The sequence below is a fragment of the Centropristis striata genome, chromosome 4 (assembly GCF_030273125.1).
Source record: "Centropristis striata isolate RG_2023a ecotype Rhode Island chromosome 4, C.striata_1.0, whole genome shotgun sequence".
Taxonomy (NCBI): Eukaryota; Metazoa; Chordata; class Actinopteri; order Perciformes; family Serranidae; genus Centropristis; species Centropristis striata.
This window is the reverse complement of record NC_081520.1, coordinates 41,234,623-41,257,254: the sequence shown is the minus strand read 5'-3', so window position 1 is coordinate 41,257,254 and position 22,632 is coordinate 41,234,623. Positions and strand designations below refer to the sequence as shown.

The 22,632-nt window shown below is 40.1% G+C and overlaps 1 protein-coding gene across 1 annotated transcript in view; it reads left to right on the top strand.

Moving 5' to 3' along the window:
• sipa1l3 (signal-induced proliferation-associated 1 like 3) overlaps positions 1 to 22,632 on the top strand; it is an 89,530-nt gene that overhangs the window by 43,544 nt on the left and 23,354 nt on the right. The window contains exons 3-8 of the mRNA XM_059330728.1: positions 7,387 to 8,126; positions 9,914 to 10,895; positions 15,333 to 15,463; positions 19,044 to 19,232; positions 20,370 to 20,544; positions 22,343 to 22,446. Of these exons, the coding sequence (XP_059186711.1) occupies positions 7,638 to 8,126; positions 9,914 to 10,895; positions 15,333 to 15,463; positions 19,044 to 19,232; positions 20,370 to 20,544; positions 22,343 to 22,446 (2,070 nt within the window). The 5' untranslated portion in view covers positions 7,387 to 7,637. The remainder of the gene's footprint in view (positions 1 to 7,386; positions 8,127 to 9,913; positions 10,896 to 15,332; positions 15,464 to 19,043; positions 19,233 to 20,369; positions 20,545 to 22,342; positions 22,447 to 22,632) is intronic.

The window sequence follows — 22,632 nt, the reverse complement described above, 5'->3', positions numbered from 1 at the left end:
GGTTGCTGGTTGGTTGCAGCCACCTGACCAATGTGTGACATAAGAGGATTGATGACCCACAATGCAGTTGTAACAATTTCGGGGGTTCCTGTGGGATTCCTGCAGGATGGGAGTCAATTTCACTATTCATCATTGCGATGGTACAGACATTTTTTCTGTTCTCTGTCAGGGGACTGGGATGAGACAGGAGTTTTTTTGTTGTCGTAGGACAGGAAAGAGAAACCACTCCTGTGTCACCCTCTTGTCTGCAGCGCTGCGTTTTCTTTGGCTGATTAAACCAAAACAAGCATCTGTGATGCCAACAGGACACACCTTACAAACTGTCTCACATGGCCTGAGGTTATTATTGTGTTTACTTGTGTCTTCAGTTTAATAAAAGTCTTTAGTAAGCTCATCACTTCAGCTCCAGTTTTAGTCTAAATGAGTGGAGGTGGTTCATAGCTGATAACACCTGGTGGTCAGTCCTGAAGAAGCCCCAGTGGTCCAGATGCTGTGTGTGTCTCTGCCAGGCTGGCTCTGTGTTGTGTTGTACTACAGTGTCGTGCTCTCCTTTGCTCCTGTCTGCCATCTGCCAGTCATATGTACCACCATCTGTTCTTCAAACCAGCCCATAATCTAGCTCGCTCTCTGGCATCGTTTGCCTAATTTAAACACTTACAGTAACTACTGCTGATGTTTGATGTCTGGGGAGTTTTAGAAACGTGTTTTGAGCTGCCTTGACACAATTTCAGCAGCTTTTTATTTTATCATTTAGATAATTGTAGATTTTCAGAATCCTTTGCTCTTTTAATTTGACCTTTGCTTACTGCCATACATCCCAGCTTCACCCTCACTTATAATTAGACTGCTTTTTTGTTTTGGCAACGGCAGAGACAGAAGCATATGGCAGGCCTATCTCTCCTCATCTCTGATGCTTTTATATTTGTGACAAGCCCTCAGAGCTGATCTCAGGCCTGCCGTAGTACCGCTATGACATAGCAGCATGCTGCAGCATCAGCAGGCACCTCCTCCACACACAGTACACTCATTCCTCTGGAAGCTGTACTCCTCTGCTAACTCTGTCATTACTACCATCTAACCAGTGTAATTACCAGCCTCGGTGTGTGTCTGTGGTGCCTGGGCCAAGCCTGCATCATGCACGGCAAGTCAGAGCGGGCGTGGAGGGAGAAGAGGGAAGGAGCATGAATGGGAAAGATGGGGAGAGCCAAAACAGGGGCGGTGCATGCCAGAGCTGAATAATTACAATATGTGTGTAATTAAAAGGCATTAAATGTCTGCACTGGATCTTGTGTAGTCTGGGACGAAGCTCCATGTGTCTGCTAACTTGTTACTGATGTAGATTAATTTCTTCTTTCTTCTTACTTGTTTTTTAATGAATTTTTTTTAACCCTGTCCTTGTAGTTGATAATCATATTTTGTTCTTGCTCTGTGCTCTCCACTCTATCTCACCAATAGAGCAAACATCTAAACAGTATACAGTTTATTCTTACTCTCTTCTGTGCTGTCAGTATGGATGTGGCTTTAGACTTTCTGTTGATATTTTCCCATAATATCAGATTTGAAACCTTTTTTTTCATCGTTGTTGCTATGTGTACACCTCACAGATGCTGATTCTTTTTGGAGGGTTAAAGAAGGTGTTTTTGGTTATCTGCCAGGTCCTTTTGCGGCTCCTAATGTAAATAGACTGCAGTCATAGAGCGATTTTCTACCAACCTTTCAAAGCACCTGACAACACATGCCAACGTTCACCTGTTCACACACACACTGAGGCTCTGATGGCAGAGGCTGCCCTGCAGGATCCCAACCTGCTCATCAGGAGCCGTTAGTGTCTCAGTGCCTAAGGACATTATAACACCCTGTGAAGGAGCTGGGGATCGAACCGGGAACCGTTCCATTACTAGACAACCCCTCCACCTTTCTAACATAGAAAGATCATACAAAGCTTGGACCTTGAGGATATTTTGTTACATATAATAATCCATTCCTTCTTGCATCTTTCTCAAGAACTACTCATCCAAACAACTTCAAACAAGGCTCTGAGCTTCCTTGGCACCTGACCGATACACCTGCCATAGGATAGTTGCGTCCCCCAGCAATTCTTAAGTATATATGTCATTTGCTAACAGTTAGCTCTTTGGGATCAGACTTTTCCGCATTAATTCCAAAAGTAACATCGCTGATGCTTGAAATGTTTGAGTTTGAATCTCTGATCTCTCTTTCTTCATCTATTCTTAAATGGACTGTTGCTCCCCTTTCAATACACCATTGTGTACATAAAGCACTACTAATAAACATACCCTGCAGAATTCAAGAGCTTGCACTCGACACTTCTCTTCCGTGGGTCGTAATCAATAGTGCAAAGTCATCTGATGAACGGTTGTCAAGGAAATGGAAGGACTGACAGACGAACAGACAGACAGCTTCCCTTTTGCTTTGATAGTAAATCCCTGCTGTTCTTTTTTACCCCTTTAACATAATTTATTGGTGTATAACTTGTCAGACAGATCAGTCTGTATTTATAGCTCTCTGGCTGTTAAAGAGGCAGTCAGGTATATTTCTCTGTGATGCGCTGTGTGATGACAGAAGTCTCTGGTAAAGATCAGACCACTCTCTCTCATCAGGCACCTCAGACACATAATGAAGCCATTCTGTGGCTCCTGCAGCTGGGCCCGGATAATCTGGGATTGGGCCTGATAGTGGATCACAGGACAGCCCTCCAGGATGAGGAAAGACTCTGTCAGAAAGAAGGATCAGAGCAGGAGTCTTTGGCCCGGAAGTGCCTGTGGTTCTCCCCAAACAAAGACATGATACATGTGCGTGGCTGTACCACTATAGGGGGATTTTGTTTGCTGTCAATAGAGTTTTGTGTGCAAGTATGAGTGAATGAGTAATGCAGTCTCGAGGCCAAGAATGAATTCAGTGAGGGCTCATAAAAGGCGTTGTGTATCATAAAACACACACAAACCACTGTGAGCTGCCTTGACACAATGAAAAGCTCGTCATTATGCAAACTGGACTTCGTAACGAGATCGTCCACACAGGAGTCCACATTTGTACAACTCCTAAAACCTGAGGCAGCTGGAGAGGGACGAGATTTGTTCTCTCAATAAAAATTGTTTCTAATGTACAGTTTCTGCAGGCTGTTACTAGGAAGGGTCAAATGTTTAGCTTTTATTTTCAGGCAAGTGTTTTTTTAACTCCAGTAAACAGCAGCATCGGTGAGAAAAGTGCTTAGATTTTAATGCGAGTCCAAATGATTATGCAGTTAAACATTGTGTGTGTGGGTGTCTGTTTTTCTGCTTGTGGTTGAGTCATGCAATTTAATTCCTGAAAGCTTTATGTCTGAGAAGTAAAAATGTTACTGCTCCTGGCTGATTAATCATGGGAAAGAGTTTCACAGTGGTGAAATGTAAAAAAGGTCAGTGGCTATCTGGATAAAAGCTGAACCTCCCGATGAAGAAACTGCCTCAATAAGCAGCAGCTTTTAAATGTAATGAAATGGTCCAATCACACGTTGTGATGCAGACAAACAGGTGCAAGAAAATAATGACAGGTTTCAGTTGTACCAGTTTGAGTTCTTCATTTATGTTAAGTGAAGAGCACATTTTAAAAGGTAGATATGCAGATGATGTGTGTTTGCCCTTAAGTGTAGATATTACTAAACTTGGCAGTTTGAGGAGAGACTTATGTAGATAAATGAGCTTAAATCCACTAGTGGAGAGCTAAATAGAAAATGAGATTACACCGAAATTCAAGAATGGCAAGGAAAATTTAGGAGAAAGGAAAAGTATCAGTTTCACTACAGGGGGGATGGAGATGGATTGAGCACATTTACATTTAAGACATCTAGCCCAAGCTATAAAATATCTATAAAAAAGCCCACCCACTTTTATAATCATGTTTTCCATATTTCATGAGTTGTGTGATCAGGTTATCTGCAGGTCTTTAAAAAGCTTTGAATTTAGATACCTCCATTTTTATCCTCGTATCTTTATTTAACCAGGAAGGTCTCATTGAGATACAAGATCTCTTCCTCTAGAGAGTTATTTTTATCAGCAGTCATGTTGGATATTGTTATTGTATGTTGGGAGACTTTATACAGCTATATACTAAAAGTATACAAGCAAAACTAATGGAAATAGGCACTTTTGTTCTTAGTTTTTGCAAAAATGTATTTAATGTATTGTTTCTTAATTGGTTAATCTATATGCACCCCTTTGCTGCAACTTGTCCAGGTCACATATTTTTTATTAATCATTAGAAAATAATATATATTACCCCTTGCAAGTACTAAATATGTGACATAAATAATAATGCTGCACCATATGACTGGTTTCCAACATACAGTCATGGAAAAAATGATTAACCACCTTTGTTTTCTTAATTTTCTTGTTCATTTTAATGCTTAAGGTACATTTGTTTGGACAAATATAATAACAACAAAAACAGTTCATAAGAGGTTAATTTAAGAGCTGATATCTAGACATTCTCCATGGATTTCTTGATGATAACCAAAAACATTATCAAGAAAACAAATGGCTAGGTATCAGCTCTTAAATTAAACTCTTATGAGCTATTTTTGTTGTTATCATGTACCAGGCATGAAAATAAACAAGAAATGGAAAAAAAAACAAGGGTGGTCTAATATTTTTTTTCTCCATGAATGTACTTCTTATTGTTGTGAAATAGATATTACATTTTATTCTTTGTGGTATTAAAACAATCGGTAACGCTTTATATTAAGGTCCTTGTAATAACCATTAATTAACAAGTAATAAGGCCCTTGTAAGTCCTTACAAGATGCTTATTAACATTATTGTGTGTTTATAAGCTTATATAAGTGTTAATAATGGCATTATAAACACCCATGACCCACCCATTATGACTTTGCCATGCCTTTATTAATCTTATTTTGTTTGCTTATTGATATTAAAATATACTTTATTGCTCATCTATTATAAGATAACTATAAGTTAACTATGCTTTTTGCAACTACCAGATCTAAAGCGAGAACAATGCCTTATTACTTGTTAATTAATGCTTATTAAGGACCTTATTATAAAGCATTACCAAACAATCTTAAGTCTAAAATTTAAGAATAGACTTCAAAAGATACAGACTGTCACATGGACATGAGTAAACTGGATCCTTGTGTTCATATGAACACATTTAATGTCTGTTTGTTGTCCAAGGCTGTCTTCACATGTCTGCATGAGGACCACTGCCAATGTATTGTCATTGGTGGCTGCGTTGTTTCTGTGGTTTATCCAGTGGAGTCATAACCACATTGTAATATTCTCCGAGGTTAATTCCCAGCCAGTCACTCTGAACAACCACAACATTCAAAAAATGTAGCTATGACTTGAACCTTTTGTCTGGACTGATGATGAAAGTAAAAGAATGCAATGAATCAGCTGCCGGGAACGTTACAAAGAATGAAAAAACTTGTATACATTTAGCTTTTTATATACCCAAACATTAAGAAAGTATTAATATGAAACCATAATGACACTGTTCTTGTTTCCGTGCAGTGAAGACATGAACGCCTGTAAAAATCATCACATTAAAGCTCAGCAGAGACTTAAGATGCTCCTGAATAAACAAGAGTCTTTACAAGGCTGGTGGCTTTCTAAGACTTGATGCGGTGTGACTGTCATATTAAAGCACGCTGCTGTGGTTCACTGAGCAATGCTCCGCTCTCCTCCTTGCTCTTTCTTCACTCTGTCCAATCACTCTATTTCTGGGTTTACCCCACCTCACCCCTCCAGCTGTTGGGTCACTTTGTGCCTTCGCCCTTTTCTGTCCCTCCTAAAGTCCTCATTCATTTCCCTCTTAAGAAGTTGTTTGTTGTTTGGCTTCAGTCTGCAGAAAGAGTCAAACAGAGTTGCTTCTGTCTCAGCCACAGAAGCTTGTTACTCCAAATACATTTTTACTCATTATCCTTTTCAAAAGTCATACAATTACTTGATTTATTACTCCCAGCCAGGAGTAATTTGTTACACTGCTCCTTTTATTACTCTGGAGGAGTTTCTTTCCAATGGTTCATGTCCAGTTTGGTCAAAAGTATTGGAGTCCTTCCTGAAGAAAAGTTGTTTTTTTTTCAATGAAAAATAAGTAAGGTAGGGCTGGGCGCTATATATTGATATAAGAAATAAAGATTAAAAATAAGATTTTTTCTTTCTTTATATATAAATGCTGCCCTTACTAGGGTTTGTCATATTTAGTTCTTTTGTAATGTTTGTTATTATTTTCTGATATAAATATATTTATTTCAGAAAAGGATTGGCTATTTTATTTCATAGGCTATCTTTATTTAATATATTGTTATTATTTAAATGTGCACTTTATGGAGCCTGTTATACAGTATTTATATTCACATAAATACACAGTTACAATAAAACTACTGTGACATGTCATATTTGGCTTTGGCTTTGACTGAACATTTATTCTCACTTTCTGATAAAATTATCGGGATATATATCGTATATCAATATTCAGCCAAAATATATCGGGATATCACTTTTGGTCCATATTGCCCCACCCTAATTTCACGTTATTTTGGACCATTGTTATAACCCTGTGTGGGTACAAAGGGTTGGAAAAGCTAGAGCAGACAGTAAATAAACAACACCAATAAAGGCGAAACCAAAACTTGCAAAAGAAGTGCACAGGTGATGAACTACCATTAGATCTAGTTTTTACATTCATTCAGGATAGGTGGGGCTCAAATCGGCCTGGGTGCTGGGCCCAAGCCTTAATGGAAGGGAAAGCCCTGTTACTGATCTTGTATTTGTAATTTATTACACTGCTTGTTACTGTAGAGAGCACTATTATTACTGTAATGCATTCCTGCCCAACACTGATCATCACAGTGGGCCTCTCCCAAAAAAAATAGCCACAAAGCATGGCTAGTGAATATGCCACAGTAAAGATGAAGTGTTTAAATAATCCCTCTGTTTGGATCTGCATTACTTTCCCGTCTGATGATATTAGCTGAAGTGTTTCCGTGGTTTTAATCTGCAGCAGAGCGGCCATTGCCTTCATGTCCTCCGGGTATATGAGTGTTTGTGTGTGTGAATGCACATGCACTCGAGTGCACCGAGTGTGTGATAATAATATCCCTTGTCAGCCTCCTGAAGATTAGCCTCAACGGAAGAAATCCTCTGTCATATCCCCTCACCTTATTCTCTCTCTCTCTCCTTCTCTCGCTCTGCGCTATCAGTCTGACATTGTTTTACAGTTGAGTGAATCGCTCTCTTCTAAATTCAGCGCGCAGTTTTTCTTTGTGCCTGTGGAGAAAATTTGGGTCACACAAGTTGTGTGATTTAAAAGATGCTGATTGTCTGAATTTGTTGGAATGATTGTTTTTTTTCCTTCTCTTCTCAGATCTGCGTTCGACTGAAAATAATCCGGACGGAAAAAAGAAGAGGAGGATCGGTCCTGATTCCCACTGGTCCTCCATGGAGGAGTGAAGGTTTTCCCAACCTGCCGGCAGAAAGCGATGTGTTTAGGAGCTGGAGGCCGTCGCAGCGTCAGCAGAGTGTGTGTGGGGCTCCTCCTCTCCCTCCTTCCCAGCAGCCCTACTGACATGGGATGCCCGCCCCTTGCCTCCCTGCCCTGAGCTCTCCTGGGGCGCCATGAACAGCTACAGAGACAGAGGGGTCACCTGCACCTCCTCAGACCTCCTGGATGGAGGAGGAGGAGGGGTGTTGCCCCAACACACTCCGTTTCGTCACACCCCTAATGGCCACCCGGCAGCAGGGCCCACCGACCCGGCCATGCAGCCACGCGTCTCCGTGCCTAAAATGGGTGTTCGGGCTCGGATCAAAGAGTGGCCCCCACGCCGCGCGCAGTCCAGGGAGTCGCTGCTCGAAAACGGGCAAATTAGCAGCATTCGCCACGGAGACGACGGCTCCGCTTCGTTTTCCTCGTCGGTTCTGTCGTCCGACATGGGGCTGGTGCGGGGCGGAGTCACCAGGTTGCCACGGCGAAGGTCCAAGGATGTGGAGTTCAGAGGAGGAGGGTTCAGCGTTGAAAGAAATCCTCCGTTTAGCCTGAGAGTGTTCCCTCCACTGAGGCAGCGCTCCAACAGCGAGGTGACGCTGAGCGAACAGGACGAGAACGAGGTGAGTCTTCACTCTCCGCTGTCACACCTACAGAGTGGTTCATAGAGAGAGTTGTGTTTTAGTCCTGCACTGTTTCCTGTTTACACTGACTTCATACAAACAAACAAAGAGGATTTATTAATATATATAATATCTATTGTTTTCGTCTGACCCTCGTTACGAAATAAAAGTTCCCATGACTGACAGCAGTAGAGCCCCACAAATTTTTCGGTTGACTGATATTATCGGCCATTATTGGCCTATGAAAGGCTGGATATCAGTGTATATGTGCCGTTATGAAAACTTTTTTTTTACACAATATATAATGCCAAAAATATCCCTTGGTGTGATTTAGAAATGGTGTTAGCTTTTTTATTTTAAATAGTCAGCAGTTGACTGAAACAGTAATTATTTATTTTATTCCTATTATTTATTTATTCTCAGTTACCATTTATAGAATTCGCTGACAATAAGATACATTGTATGTATAGTACTGTATTACAATGTTAAATATCAGAGTGGTGAAAAATGGGGGTGGAATTCACATAAAAAAGGTTTATTTTCACTCAAGCTAAAAAAAAAAGGACTATATCCTCCACCATATCAATTCATTTCCCTCTAAAATCAGTATCGGCATCGGTCTCAAAAATCCCATATCGGTCGGCTCTAGACACGTCATGCTGCACTGTCTAACACTTCATGTGTTTCTGTAGCTTCTCTGATGTCACAAAGATCAAACAAGATTCTGAGCATTATTAGTTTAGGATGCAACTCATCATGTCATTATGTAGAATGACAAACAGGCGAGATGCATGGTGTACCTTACTATTTGGATAGTTGGGAGAGTTGGTGTAGTTCATAATCTTGTTTTCATCCACTTGTTTTAAGCAAAATTTGACGTATCGTAAGAAAAGCTGAATGGAAACGTCAGCATGAGTGATCAGCTGCTGTCAGCAGTGGTGTAGTGGTGGTTGGGGAGGAGAGTGGGTCGGTTAGAGAAGAGGATGGGTACTCTCTCCTTTATATTCTTGTGTTTTTTTGGCTGATAGGTGGGTAAACTGTAAACTGCATCGTCCAGGATGAAATATTATTTTGTCTTTGTCTGGGGGCAGCATGAAACATTGGAAATACATGCTGACATGAAAGAACAATTTAAAAACTTTTTTAATCGATAAAAATCAAATTCCTGAAAACCTCCCTCCAAATTACAACCATGTGTCAAAAGGCCTGTAGCACTGGAGCCTTCACTTCAAACCAGTGGATGGAGATGTGTTTTTAACTGTGTATTGACAAAATAATTTAGAAAAATAACCAGTAGTGTGGATATAATGGAAAAGTGGGCAAAGGAAAAGAACAGTCTAATAAATTCATAAATAGCATAATTTTACTGTAATGCAGCTTTTAAAATTGAAGGTAATATCTAGTCTCTTATCAGGATATCGATATAACATTGATATACAGTACTGTGCAAAAGTCTTAGGCAGGTGTGAAAAAATGCTGTAAAATAAGAATGGTTTCAAAAATAGAAATGTTAATAGTTTATTTTTATCAATTAACAAAATGCAAAGTGAGTGAACAAAAGAAAATTGGAAATCAAATCAATATTTTGTCTGACCACCTTTTGCCTTCAAACCCGCATCAATAAAATGGAAACACTGTATTGTTACTGTGTGGTCACCATCACTCACTACATTTCACAGCTTTCATAAAAACAGGTTACATTTTTTCCAAATAAAATAAAATCATCGTTGTTTTCTCTCCACTGGTAAGTCATCATGAACTAAAGATTCTCTCCTCTCTGCTCCCAGGTGGAGGTTCGTGGAGGTGTGGGGATGGTGAATCTGTTCAGAGAGTACGGCAGCACCTCCTCCATCGACATCCAGGGCATTCCTGAGCAGAGCTTCTTCGACATGCTGAGCCAGTTCCACCAGGAGAGACCCGACCAGCGCAGCTCGGCTCCCGTACGCCTCGGGGAGCTGCTGCGAGCTCCGGACTCGCCGAGCGCACCCCTCCCCTCTGCTCCGTCACCTGGCCCCACAGGTGGGGACGACAGAGGCACGGGGAGGAAGGACGGAGCTGAGAGAGTGAGGAAGAAAAGTGGAGGGACGGAGTCGTCACTGGGCACCTCCTCTCTGTTCAGGAAGCTGAGGAGCTCGAGTCGCGGCGAGCTGGACGGAGGGAAAGGAGAGACTGGTGAGGAGAGAGGAGGTCGGGGGTCAGACGCCTCCTACAAGCCCTGGGTCTGCCCAAAGAGCTTCGTCCACTTTGATGCTCAGAGCATCCTGTTTGACCTCCATGAGGCGGCGGCCCAGCAGGGCTACGCTGCCCAGAGGAGGAACACGGCCACGGGGGCCTCAGCTGCGTCCGTGTCCCTGTCCGTCTCCAGGTCCTCGGCTCCCAGCGTCAACGACCCGGTTTACTCCAGCATAGAGGATCTGACCATGAGCCTGGACCCCGGCGCCATGACCCCCTCCCTGGGCGTGGACCCTCTGGACGGGCCTCCTGGAGCCCACAGCTCCAGCCAGCTGCTCCTCTGCTGCCCTCACTTCCTCAACGAGACCGGGGGACACGGGGAGCGCAACATCAGCTTCCTCAGCTCCTCTGCAGAGCGAGACGGAGGAGGAGGAGGAGACGGAGCGAGGGGCTGGCTGAGGAGGAGTAACGCCAGCGTGTCGGTGCTGGAGGTGCCTATTGAGCAGCAGGTTACCAGACTGGAGAGACTGAAACTGTACGGCATCGAGCATGTGGACCTGGGGGCCCGCTACTACAGAGACTACTTCCATGGGAAAGGTAACACTGACACATTTACTACAAGGCACATATTACATGGGAACCATAAATATTAGGGCTGTGCCATATCGTATCGTTCACGATAATATCGGTATATTTTATTCATGGTTAAAAAAAAAATGCATATCATGATATTGGCAACATTCCTACTTCTTGATGTAGTGGCGTAAGGTTAGCATTAGCTAACAATTAAAGTTGTTTTAATCACAAAAAGCTACTTACTCTCTGTCGCTAAACACATGCAGCTTTCAAAATAAGAGCACAGTGTGTTAACAGAATCCACCACAGAACTTCCAAGAAGACTGTCAAAATAAGATGCCTTAAATAAAACATACAAAAACCTTTATTCTCCTTTACAAAATGTCAACCCCTAAATGGTTATTTTTATTATTTTCTCATACATTTTTTTTATTTGGCAACTGTTGAGATTTGCACTTCACACTACATTTTAGATTTTTATTTATTTATACAGACTAAAAAAAACATATTTTCTATATCTTTTTAAGTATTTCGTAATATCGTCAAGAATATCGTTATCGCAAAAATAGCCTGAAATATTGTGATATTCTTTTAGGGCCATATTGCCCACCCCTAATACATATGTGTTATAAATGGTTATAGTTTGCCGTATTGCAGCATATACTTTGTTGTAACTGGTTTACAGATGCTTAAACAGTTTTAATTCCAGTTAGCATGAATGAAAATGGGGAAAAACTGCATTGAATCTCATGAACACTGGTGCAGTGAGAGTATACAGGTTTTACTTCCATAGCATCGATCAAAAACAAGCCAGTTCAGACATTAAACAGCAATAAAGATGTAAGTGGAGTAATTAGACTAGTGCAGCAAGTAAACATGTAATGAATGAGCCATCTGGACGTTAAAGATTCAGTTAGATGTGAAGATGTTACCTCAGGCTCTGAGAAATTATGATCTTTTTTCAATATTTGCTGACATTTTATAGACCAAATTACAGGTAAAATTAGAAAATCAAAACATTTGCAAATAAATATCTGGTATACAGACATTAATCAATAATAAAGATTATTAAAAAGTTGCTTCTTGTGCCAAAATAATTAATCAATTTCTTGATTACTCAATTGTCATAAAATTATTGGGCATTATTTTGCTGACGGTGTCTATTTTAATACATTTAATAAAAAAAATACACACCATTATAAGGGAAATCATAAAAATGATTTTATTCAATACTGAGATCATGATTATTTAGCATGATTACTTATTGACTTTCGGTCAAAGATCATGCATTTTTGAATAATTTAACTGAAAAACAAAAAATATTAAATGAAAATAATTGAAATTCTTATAAAACCAAAATATATAAAAGATACAACTATATAAATTTAAAAAAAATAATAATAATTTTGAAAATATTAAATTAAAATAAAGATGGTATCATTTATTTTATACTATGAATTATATACAGTTCAGTATTACTAATATAGCCCAATATCACAAATGACAAATTTTCATCATGGGGCTTCTCAGTCTGTACAGCGTATGACACCTTCTGACCTTTGACCCTCACTTGATAGGGAAAATCTCGCCACCCCAATAAAAAACATTCATATCCTGGTTGAGAGTGAGTTTTACGATTTTAGGGAAGGAAAACAAGACAAAACAAAACAAGAGCATCAGTGCGAAACAGAATGCAGCACAATCATAATAATTCTGTTTTCATAATCATTGGAAGCCAAAATCGTGGCCCGGAGACCTAAATGTGATGAATCACCCGGCGTAGACACACTGATCCTGTTGTCCACTCTGATTCGGGCCCCCCACTGTTATTAATCCGTATGAATTAGACACCGTGGATCTCCTTCCTCCAGTGTCGCTCCCCACATCTCCTCCTGCAGCTGTTAACATCCAGCTGAGCAGAGCGCCGAGCTGGCAACGCTCCCAGAGTTTTATTACACGTGTATCTGCCACCGGACTGTTGGCAAACTCTGAACCATGAGACACCACCTGCCTTCTGCACAAACACAAGCACCACTTAACACAGTCGGCCAGCGCTGCTTTGTTTTACATGTGGTTTGTTTAGTGTCAGAAGTTACACCTAACTTCAGAGGAAACGTGTGTGTGTGTGTGTGTGTGATACGTGTGTGTGTGTGTGTGTGTGTGTGTGATACGTGTGTGTGTGTGTGTGTGTGTGTCTGTTTGTTTGCATGTTTGTATGCCATTTCTTGTCAGCATCACCTCTTTAGACGCCGCGGATGAAACTTCCTCTTGGCAAGCATCATCTGGCTGCACCCTAATTAGTGACAGATGCTGTTAGGAGCACATGTGTGCAAGCAAGCGTGTGTGTATTTGTGTGTGGCTGTCTGTTTGTGTGTGTGTGTGTGTGTGTGTGTGTGTGTGTGTGTGTGAGGCCTGCAGCCACGCAGATAAAGGTTATCATTCCAAAAATATGTTCATCTGCTGACTCGTTTCCAGCTTAGCTGTCCCCCAGAACGCAACTGTGATGATGTGTGTGTGCTGTGCTGCGTCGTGTCAGAAAGCCTCATCAGAAAACTGACATTTTCACCACAGGACACGGGCGCTAAGCAGGCCTGAGTCTCCCAACCAACGTGTCCGTCGTCCCGGTTCACTCCAATCAGACGAGGGATAGAGGAGGAATGCTTGTCAGGCTAGATTCCTCCCCGAGTGTCTGGAGAATTTGTCTTTCGACTCCCACACTGCCTGTGGCGTTGGCATTAGCACGGCTTAGCTTAGCAGCTTTAGAAGAGGACATGCAGTATGGTTGTGAAGTGCGTTGATAGCTTTGTCTCCTAATGGATGAATATGTTGCTGTGTGCCAGCACGGGTACCAAGCTGCAGAATAGAAACTGGCGACTTTTGTCATCTTTTGTTTGTTTCTTGCATTTACAATACGGAGGACATATTTGTTATTTTATAGTCTTGAATTGAATTGAAGGTCCCACACAACAACAACAACACAATATTAAACACTTTCTCTGTGACCACACAACTACAGTATACAGTCCTTTAATTATTCTTTAGTAGCAGTTATAATTTCCTTGGTTATTCCTTGTGTAAGCTGAATTGATCTTGTGATTAGAGTATTGATCACTAGATGTCATTGTCTTAGTGCTGTCCTCTGCTGTCAGTCCTGCACGCTAGCATAAAGAGATCTTATCTGTCTCATCTTTATCTCTTTAAGGTTTAATGTCTCTTTATAATCAAACCTCAACACCTTTTTGTTACTGAAACAAAACGACTGAAACATGGGGTCCGATGTCTGGATAGATTTGGAGTCTTGGAAAAAAAAAGGTTTTGCTGGGGACATGTTTTTCTTAGAGAATGATGATTTTTTTTAAATTATCTATAAGAGTTTGCATCAGTAGTGTGAACATATTTAGTTTAGTATCATGGAAGACGATGATTTTGATTTTCTTCATTTGTTCTTTGGTCTATAAATGGTTTATAATATTTCATAAAACTCTATGAAATGTTGGGAAAAGCTGACATTTAATTATCTTATTCAACCAACAAAAAAACCCCCAAACATTCAGTTTACTATGACAGAAGAGTAAACAAGCAAATACTATTGAATTTTAGTGTTCTTTCTTAAAAGGTTGAAATATTAAATACAATAAGAAGGACTCCTGCACACTGTATGTCCAAAATGTATCAGCTATATTACCTGATTAATATCAAACTGAAAGGTTGTAATTGAATAAATATTTCATTAGTAAGTGAGACAGTGTGTAGGAAGTCTTGTTTTTAGGATTGCACCTTCCTCCGACGCACCTTTCACACATTCAGGTGTGCAGAGATGTTTTTCTAAATGCTGAAAAAGTTGCAAAAATCATCAATTACCAAAAAGAATCATATGATATTCTCTCTGTATACACTACTGGTCAAAAGTTTTAGAACACACCAATTTTTCCAGAATTTAATTGAAAATTATGCAGTTTAATGTCTCAGTGTACTCTGAAATTAATGCACATTTGCAACATTTAAAATTATTTATTGAGCATGATAGTGTTTTGAAAGTAAAAAAAAAGATTCAAAATCACATTTTATGTTGGACTAAAGGACTAAAAAAAGACACAAAATGACTAAAAAAAGACCAAAAAAAGACACAAAATGACAAAAATGGACAAAATAGCCCAAGACTCCATAGAGTTAAGTTGTTAATCCATTTCTTGTTCCCTGAAAAAGGCCTACTTGTATAATTCTGAAATGTACATTATTTTCCAATTTTGGTTAAGCTTACCTTTTTTTATTTACCTCTGGCAGTTCACCACTTACCTTTGTACCCTTTCAAGCTGTTCATTTGACTTGAACTGCTTGAATTTCAATAAAAAACTGGAAAAATTGGGGTGTTCTAAAACTTTTGACCGGTAGTGTATATATATTTCTCATCACCACAAAGCCTGACATTGATCTCTACCTCTCCTTGTCCTTCACCAGAGCACTCTAACTACTTTGGGACTGATGACAAGCTGGGCGCTGTGGCCGTTAGCATCCGCAGGGAGAAACTGGAAGACACCAAAGACCTGAAAGACCAGTACCAGTACCGCCTCATCGTCAGAACCAGTGAGGTATGAGCGTGTGTGTGTTTGTTATGAAGGTTTGTGAGCGGTGAGTCACTGTGAGTGTACACGCTTCAGTTAATTCCTTACCTGCTTTCCCTTTTGTGTCCCTACCTGTGTCTCTCCTCACCCTCTCTGCCCTGGTGTTCACCTCCCCCTCACCTCCTCTCTCCTCTCTGCCAGTGGAAAATTCCACCTGCCCAGTCTGAGCCCAGTAAAGCCAAAGCAAACACTGGCTGCTGTGGCCTCAGCGCTGGGCCAGCTCCCACAGGGAGCACACCAAACCACTTCTCCCCTTTTCATTACATACTTGTAATCTATTAAGTGATCGACTGGTGATCATGGAGAATTCGATAAAAATCTCACTCTGACTTGTTCAAAGACTAAAAACACATTTATTTATTTTTATTCATGATTAAGGGTCCTTTTGTAAGCAAAAAAAGCCAAATATTCCCTTGTTCTAGCTTTCTTTAGCCAATTTTCAACCACAGGAACTTTACCCAAGGGCTAGGAACCTTTTGAGGAACTTGTTGCTTTTCATCCACAGAGACCAGGTTCTAAATTAATTTTCCAAGGCCATTTTGCCCCCCAAAAGGCCCTGGTTGGGGCTAGTATTTTCTGAAAGTCTAGGATCTTTCGTTAGGGGCACGCAGGCATACAAAGCCATACAACACTTCTCTTTGTTTCATAACATTAAAAATAAAGTTGGGCTTTGGTGTCAGCTTCCTGACTCATTTATATGTAAGGTCCAAACAGGTCCAACCTGGTCCAACCAGGTCCTTTGGTCCTTTGCTACGTATCTTCTCTCTTTTTCCTTTCCAATCTTTATCTGTTGGACCATAATAAAGGCAAAAGCCCTAAAAAATTATCTTAAAATGTCATGGTGGTACATGCTAAAGAACAATTAAATAAATAAATATTTATAAATATCAAACACTCAACAGAAGATTTACTGTGCAGACGGATGTCTTAAGTGTCATTTTCCTCCTCTGCATTTCACTTGGAAATGTTTTTAACTTTAAATGCATCTTTTGGGTTTTGGACTGATGCTTAAACAAAACAAACATTTTTTTAAGTCTATTGGATACTTTGATCAGATTTTTTTTGCTATTTATTTAGACAAAACAACTAATCAATTAATCAGGAAAATAATCAGAAAATGAATCTGTAAACAAAATAATCATTGGTTGCAGCTGTGTCAATCACTGGTTCACAACAGTGTTTTACAAATATTAGTCTTCTGTTTTTTCTTTTCATAGGTCACATTAGAGAGCTCTGAGGTCTGTTTGAGCCACTTAATATTTGATAAAGACCTGTGTCATGTCGTCAAGGTCACTCAAACAAACAGCAGAGTTTGCTGCTGTGCATTGTGTTCCTGTTGGCCGTGTGTCTTCCTCTGGCAGCGTGTTGTTTCTATCAGGATTACATGGCTGCCTGGCCTCATCACCTTAGCTCTGCTGTAACAATGGAGCCTCTCCGCCATCTAAGTACACAGAGCTCAGCTAACAGACACAGCCAGCACACCCAGGCCTACTGTTCCCACACAGTCACACAAAAAAAAAAAAAAAAAGAGATTGATTGCAGACTTTATTCTCTCAAGCTGCAGCTGCTCTCAAATATCCATCCCCCTTAAGTCTGTCATTTAATTCTGTGCAGGAGTGCTGACGCAGCAAGGTGGAGAGACTTCCTCTTCCTGCCTCCATCACACATTTATACATGCAGCCTCTTGATGCTCTGCTCAGCATGTCGCACTCACTCACCGCACTGTCGCACAGAAGCTGATGAGTTGAAACTGAAGCTCCATAACTTTCAGCCACGCGTCAATCAGGTTTCATTTCTCTGCGGCACAAACCGAGTCTCCCAGGTTCAACTGTCTCTCGGCCCCGGCCAGCTCCACAGCCTGCCATGCATTTTTAATGAAGCCGTGTGTGTGTGTTGTGTGTTGTTGTGTGTGTGTGTGTTAACGTACAGCCCACTCCTCCCGACTGTATCTGAGGTTATTATAGCCTCACTGTTTTGAAGCAGGTCAATTTCCTCTCACCAGGGAGCAGCACTCTGTGGCAGCACAATACTGAGCAGAATATTAATTCACAATACTGCTCGACTTAAAATCCTCCACACACACAGCTCTTTCACTGTGTGTGACAGTGTGTGTGTGTGTGTGTGTGTGTGTGTGTGTGTGTGTGTGTGTGATGCATCCCCTTTATTCCCAGGCTGCTGCTGTTTTTAACAAGTAGAAAGAAGAAAACACAGCTTTTACCAGTGAGACAAAATGTATAAATTATAGTAGCTAATATATGTGATACAAAATAATTATACCCAACAACAACAAAATGATTTTACTTGTATCAACAAAAACAAAAAGTTAATTTTTAAAAAGTAATTAACTGTGCTTTAATGCAATGTTAACGTAAATGAGAAGTGATTTATGTATCTGCCACATGATTGGAAATGACTGATGGCTTTAGACTTGGTGACAAAAAATTTGCTCAGACTTTGATAATCATAATGACAATGTTTAATTCTATAAAAGTGCAATGTCAGCAACAATTTTTATGATTAAGTTCAGTCGTACTTGCTTTAACAAACTTGTAGAAGAAATACAAACAAACTTTCAAAAGTATTCATGATTGTTCTGAATGTGAGATATTTTAACTCTGTTACTAATGCTAAAATGGCATTACATTTGTTGAAAAGTGCATTATGACTAACCTATCTCTGAAAATCAGGCAAGTACTTTGTCTGTAATCCTGCTGACAAACTGAGCTGAAACCAAAACCTCTGTTGGCTACGGAAATGAATAAAAAGTGTCTCGGCAAGCAAATATTTTTAATTAAATTGAGACGGAAATAGAAAGAGAGAAAGAAAAAGGGGATGTCAATAAGCCTTATTAGGAAGTATGTTTGTCAGCAAGTATTCTGTCCCCAAGATGGAATAATGTATCTTTTCTATTTACTATTTATTGAGATGAGATGATAAGAATGTATCTTGTTATTTACTATTTATTATGCTTTTTTTATGAGTCCAGTACCTGAGTGCATTGAATTTTGTTGTATTTCTGTGCAATGACAAATAAAAATCTAATCTAATCTAAGGTTAGGAGATAACTAGTCTCTGTGAAATTCAACCAAATTCTGTTAACGGTCTAAATCAACGGTACAATACCTTTGAGAAACTTGAGTCATTTCCTAACATTTGCAATGTAATAATAATAATAATAATAATGCATCAATTTTATATAGCGCTTTTCAAAATACACAAAGACGCTTTACAAAAAAAACACAGAGTGAAAAAGAATACAAATGTACAATACATACAGTACAAACATACATACATACATACAAACACATACAAATATTCAAAAACAACAATACAGTGGATAGGAAAGAGATAAGAAGACAGAGGGTGGAAAATGATTTATCAGGTGTTGTAAGTGATGTTGAAGAATTGGGTTTTGAGTTGACTTTTGAAAGACGGCAGTGAGTCGGAGTTTCGGATGGCCAGGGGGATGGAGTTGTATGTATGTCATTTAAACTATTATTTAAAATCTGGTGATGCATTGTAACATTTGGTCTTTCCCCACATTCAGCTTGTGACCCTGCGAGGCTCCATCTTAGAGGACGCGGTGGCGTCCACGGGGAGGCACGGCACGGTGCGGGGTCTGCCGCTCAAGGAGGTCCTGGAGCAGGTGGTCCCCGAGCTCAACGTGTCCTGTTTGAGACTGGCCCTCAGCACACCCAAAGTCACCGAGCAGCTCCTTAAACTGGACGAACAGGGGGTGAGTTATGAATCTGAGTCTGTATTTGCATTTTAGTTTTGTGCTTGTGTACAGAATCAGTCAGTGGGAGCTGAGTGGTGCAGGGCGTGGTGTGTTTGATGAGTGTGGGACTATAAAAGCTTTAATGTTTAGCCACGTTATCTCACCTTTTATTTAATGGAGCGGGGAAGTGCAAGGCGGAGGTGTTTTGCTCTGCATTCGACTTGTTTTTCTCTGTGTAGGTGGTTTTTACAACAGTGAAGTGGTGCTCAGCGTTTAAGTGCATCAATATACACTTTATTAGGTACACTGGTACAATCTGATGTGATCAAACACCACAACGATGTCACACATTCTGCCTTTACAGAGATAAGATGTTCAGTTTTGAGAGATCAATGTATTAATTTAACTACATGTTTATTATTGAGGTTGTACTTGTTGAACTTGACTTCATTATATTGAGAGGTGTTCTTAATATTTACGTTTGTATACAGTACAGGCCAAAAGTTTGGACACACACCTTCTCATTCAATGCGTTTTTCTTTATTTTCATGACTATTTACATTGTAGATTCTCACTGAAGGCATCAAAACTATGAATGAGAACATGTGGAATTATGTACTTAACAAAAAAGTGTGAAATAACTGAAAACATGTCTTGTATTTTAGATTCCTCAAAGTAACCAGCCTTTGCTTACTAGAATATAAGACATGTTTTCAGGTATTTCACACTTTTTTGTTAAGTACATAATTCCACATGTGTTCATTAATAGTTTTGATGAATCTACAATGTAAATAGTCATGAAAATAAAGGAAACGCATTGAATGAGATGGGTGTGTCCAAACTTTTGGCCTGTACTGTACATGAGAGGGCTTGAATATTAGAAACACCTCAATATAATGCACTCAAGCATCACCTACTACAACCGTCATAATAAATAGAAAAATAGAAATGTTATGTTGTCTAGTCGTAGTAGAATTCATGCAGAGCTTTTGTTCTGGAGGACATTGCACCTTTATTAAGTAGCTGTTAATACATCTGGGTTCAATTCTCATCTGTAAACATTTTCTTTGACATCAAGCTGCATTAGAAGCTGTTCAGGCTGCAGCCTTTCAGCTGTTTGTGTGTAATATTAATGTTATCTCTGCTGCGTTGCAGTTGAGTCAGAAGCACAAGGTGGGTGTTCTGCTGTGCCGTGCGGGCCAGAGCACCGAGGAGGAGATGTACAACAACGAGGAGGCGTCGCCCGCCTTCTCTGCCTTCCTGGAGCTGCTCGGGGAGCAGGTGCTCCTCAAAGGATTCACCAAATACGCTGCACAGCTGGACACAAAGAGTGAGTCTTCACTACAGCCCCTCTTTTACATATGTTAGTTATTTGTATTTGGTTATGTCGTGTGTCCAAATAAGCACCTGAGGGATTTTTTAGATAAAAGTCAAAACTGCAGCCTCACTCTCATTCATCTTAGTAATGTTTTCTCAGCTCTTTGACCGTGGCACATGTCCAGATTAAATGGCATCAGAATAACAGCTGCTGCAGGACAAGGTCAAACATGCACTCCTTGTTCGCCATATGATGTTTACTGTAAGAAATAGGTCACTTAATTATCATCTTATTTGGTTAGACAAAAAAAAATCTTTAAAAGGGAGTCCCAATTGAATGTCATAACTTGTATAACCTCTGCACTGTGGGACATACTCAATTCCTTAGTGGATGGATAATTCATCTGAGATTCTCTAAGAAGAAACAGGGTGAGTATCCCTAACACTCATGGTTGGTTAGAGTGATCCATAGTCAGTGTATTATCTACAGTAGGTGATGATTAGCATGCCCTAAGTTTGGAAAAAGCAGGCAAGAGTTCTGACACAGAAGCTAAGAAATGTACAACTGTGGACGAGGGGCAGCAGCAAAACTTTTTTCAGCCTCCTAAAAGTAGGCCCACCTAAAAAAATCAGTATAAGTGTACGCTATATTTCTAATATTTTCACTTTCCTTTCTGACGGGAAACTGAAGCCAACACATCCATCTATGCTCATGTGAGTTCCTGCAAGCAAACTAACAGATTGCTGCCTCTATTGGTTAGTTTTTTTGTGTTATTGTGTGACTTTGGTGAATCAGAACCAACCCTAAAACTCCAAAGTCCCACAATAACACAAACAAACCGACTGATTGAACAAGCGGGTAACTCCTGTGTTCTGTGAGGTAATATTACTGTTTGTCAGTAAAGTCTGGTGGCTTTAAAGAGAGCATAAATAATGGCATTAGTTCCCAACAGTCAACATATACTAAACATAGCGTACGCTTAAACTGATACTGATTTTTTTTTAGGTGGCTAAAATACGTTTTTCTGTCCTCAGCGGTGCAATGCTTAGCGCCCATGCTTGACCTCCTGCCTTACTATAGATAACACACTGACTATAGATGGCTGCCTCAAAGAATCCAAACTATCCCTTTAACTCTTCAATGGCAAAATACATTTCTAAATACTTTATTGATGCAGGATGTGAGGGAACAGAAAACACTCTTTGTCCTCTTTATAACAACAACAATATCCACTCTTGTTCTGCTTCTACAACAGTCCTTTCATCCCTGAATATAGCCACAAGGAACATTTACATAAAAGACACGAATGTCACTAAATCTTTTTGCTTTAAATGACAGGAAAGAAATAATCAGGAAAGATGTCATAACTGCAGGAAAAACACAAGACAGCTTCTCAACCTCATGATCCCTAGAAAAAAAATCCTCAAAACATCACTGTTTATTTGTTTATTTATTAAGGATCCCCATTAGCTGGTACCTTAGTAACCAGCTAGTCTTCCTGGGGTCCAAAGGAACAACACAGAATATACAGAAAAACATATTCTCAATATATCAAACATTTACAGGTAAGGTCAATCACTATAAACCTAAAAAGGGTAAGAAAAGGAAAGAAAAGGTAAGAACATTTAAAAATGTACAGCTTGTATAAAATAACATTTCAGTTTCTTTTTAAATACATGTTTACTCTCAGTGCAACAGAGGTAGTGAGGCAGATTATTCCAGAGTAATTGCTCTACAGATAAAAGATTGCGATAACTGTGTCTTCTTTAGTTGTTGATGTCTGACGTGAGATTAAAATATTCCTCTGCAGCGGACTCTACGGGGACCCACTCCCTCTACACGACCTACCAGGGCTACGAGGTCATGTTCCACGTGTCCACCATGCTGCCGTACATGCCCAACAACCCTCAGCAGGTAAGAGATCATTGTGTTTTGGTGTTCAGCTGCAAAATACATCCATCCACTCTTTCCTCCCTCGTCAGCCAGAGTCTCTCTGTGGTTGTTAGCTGAAGCCTCTTCCGTTTGCGCCGGGTCGTAAACCAAAGCAAGAATTCATAAAGTGGAACCTCGTGACTTGTATCACCCTCTTCATTTAGAGTC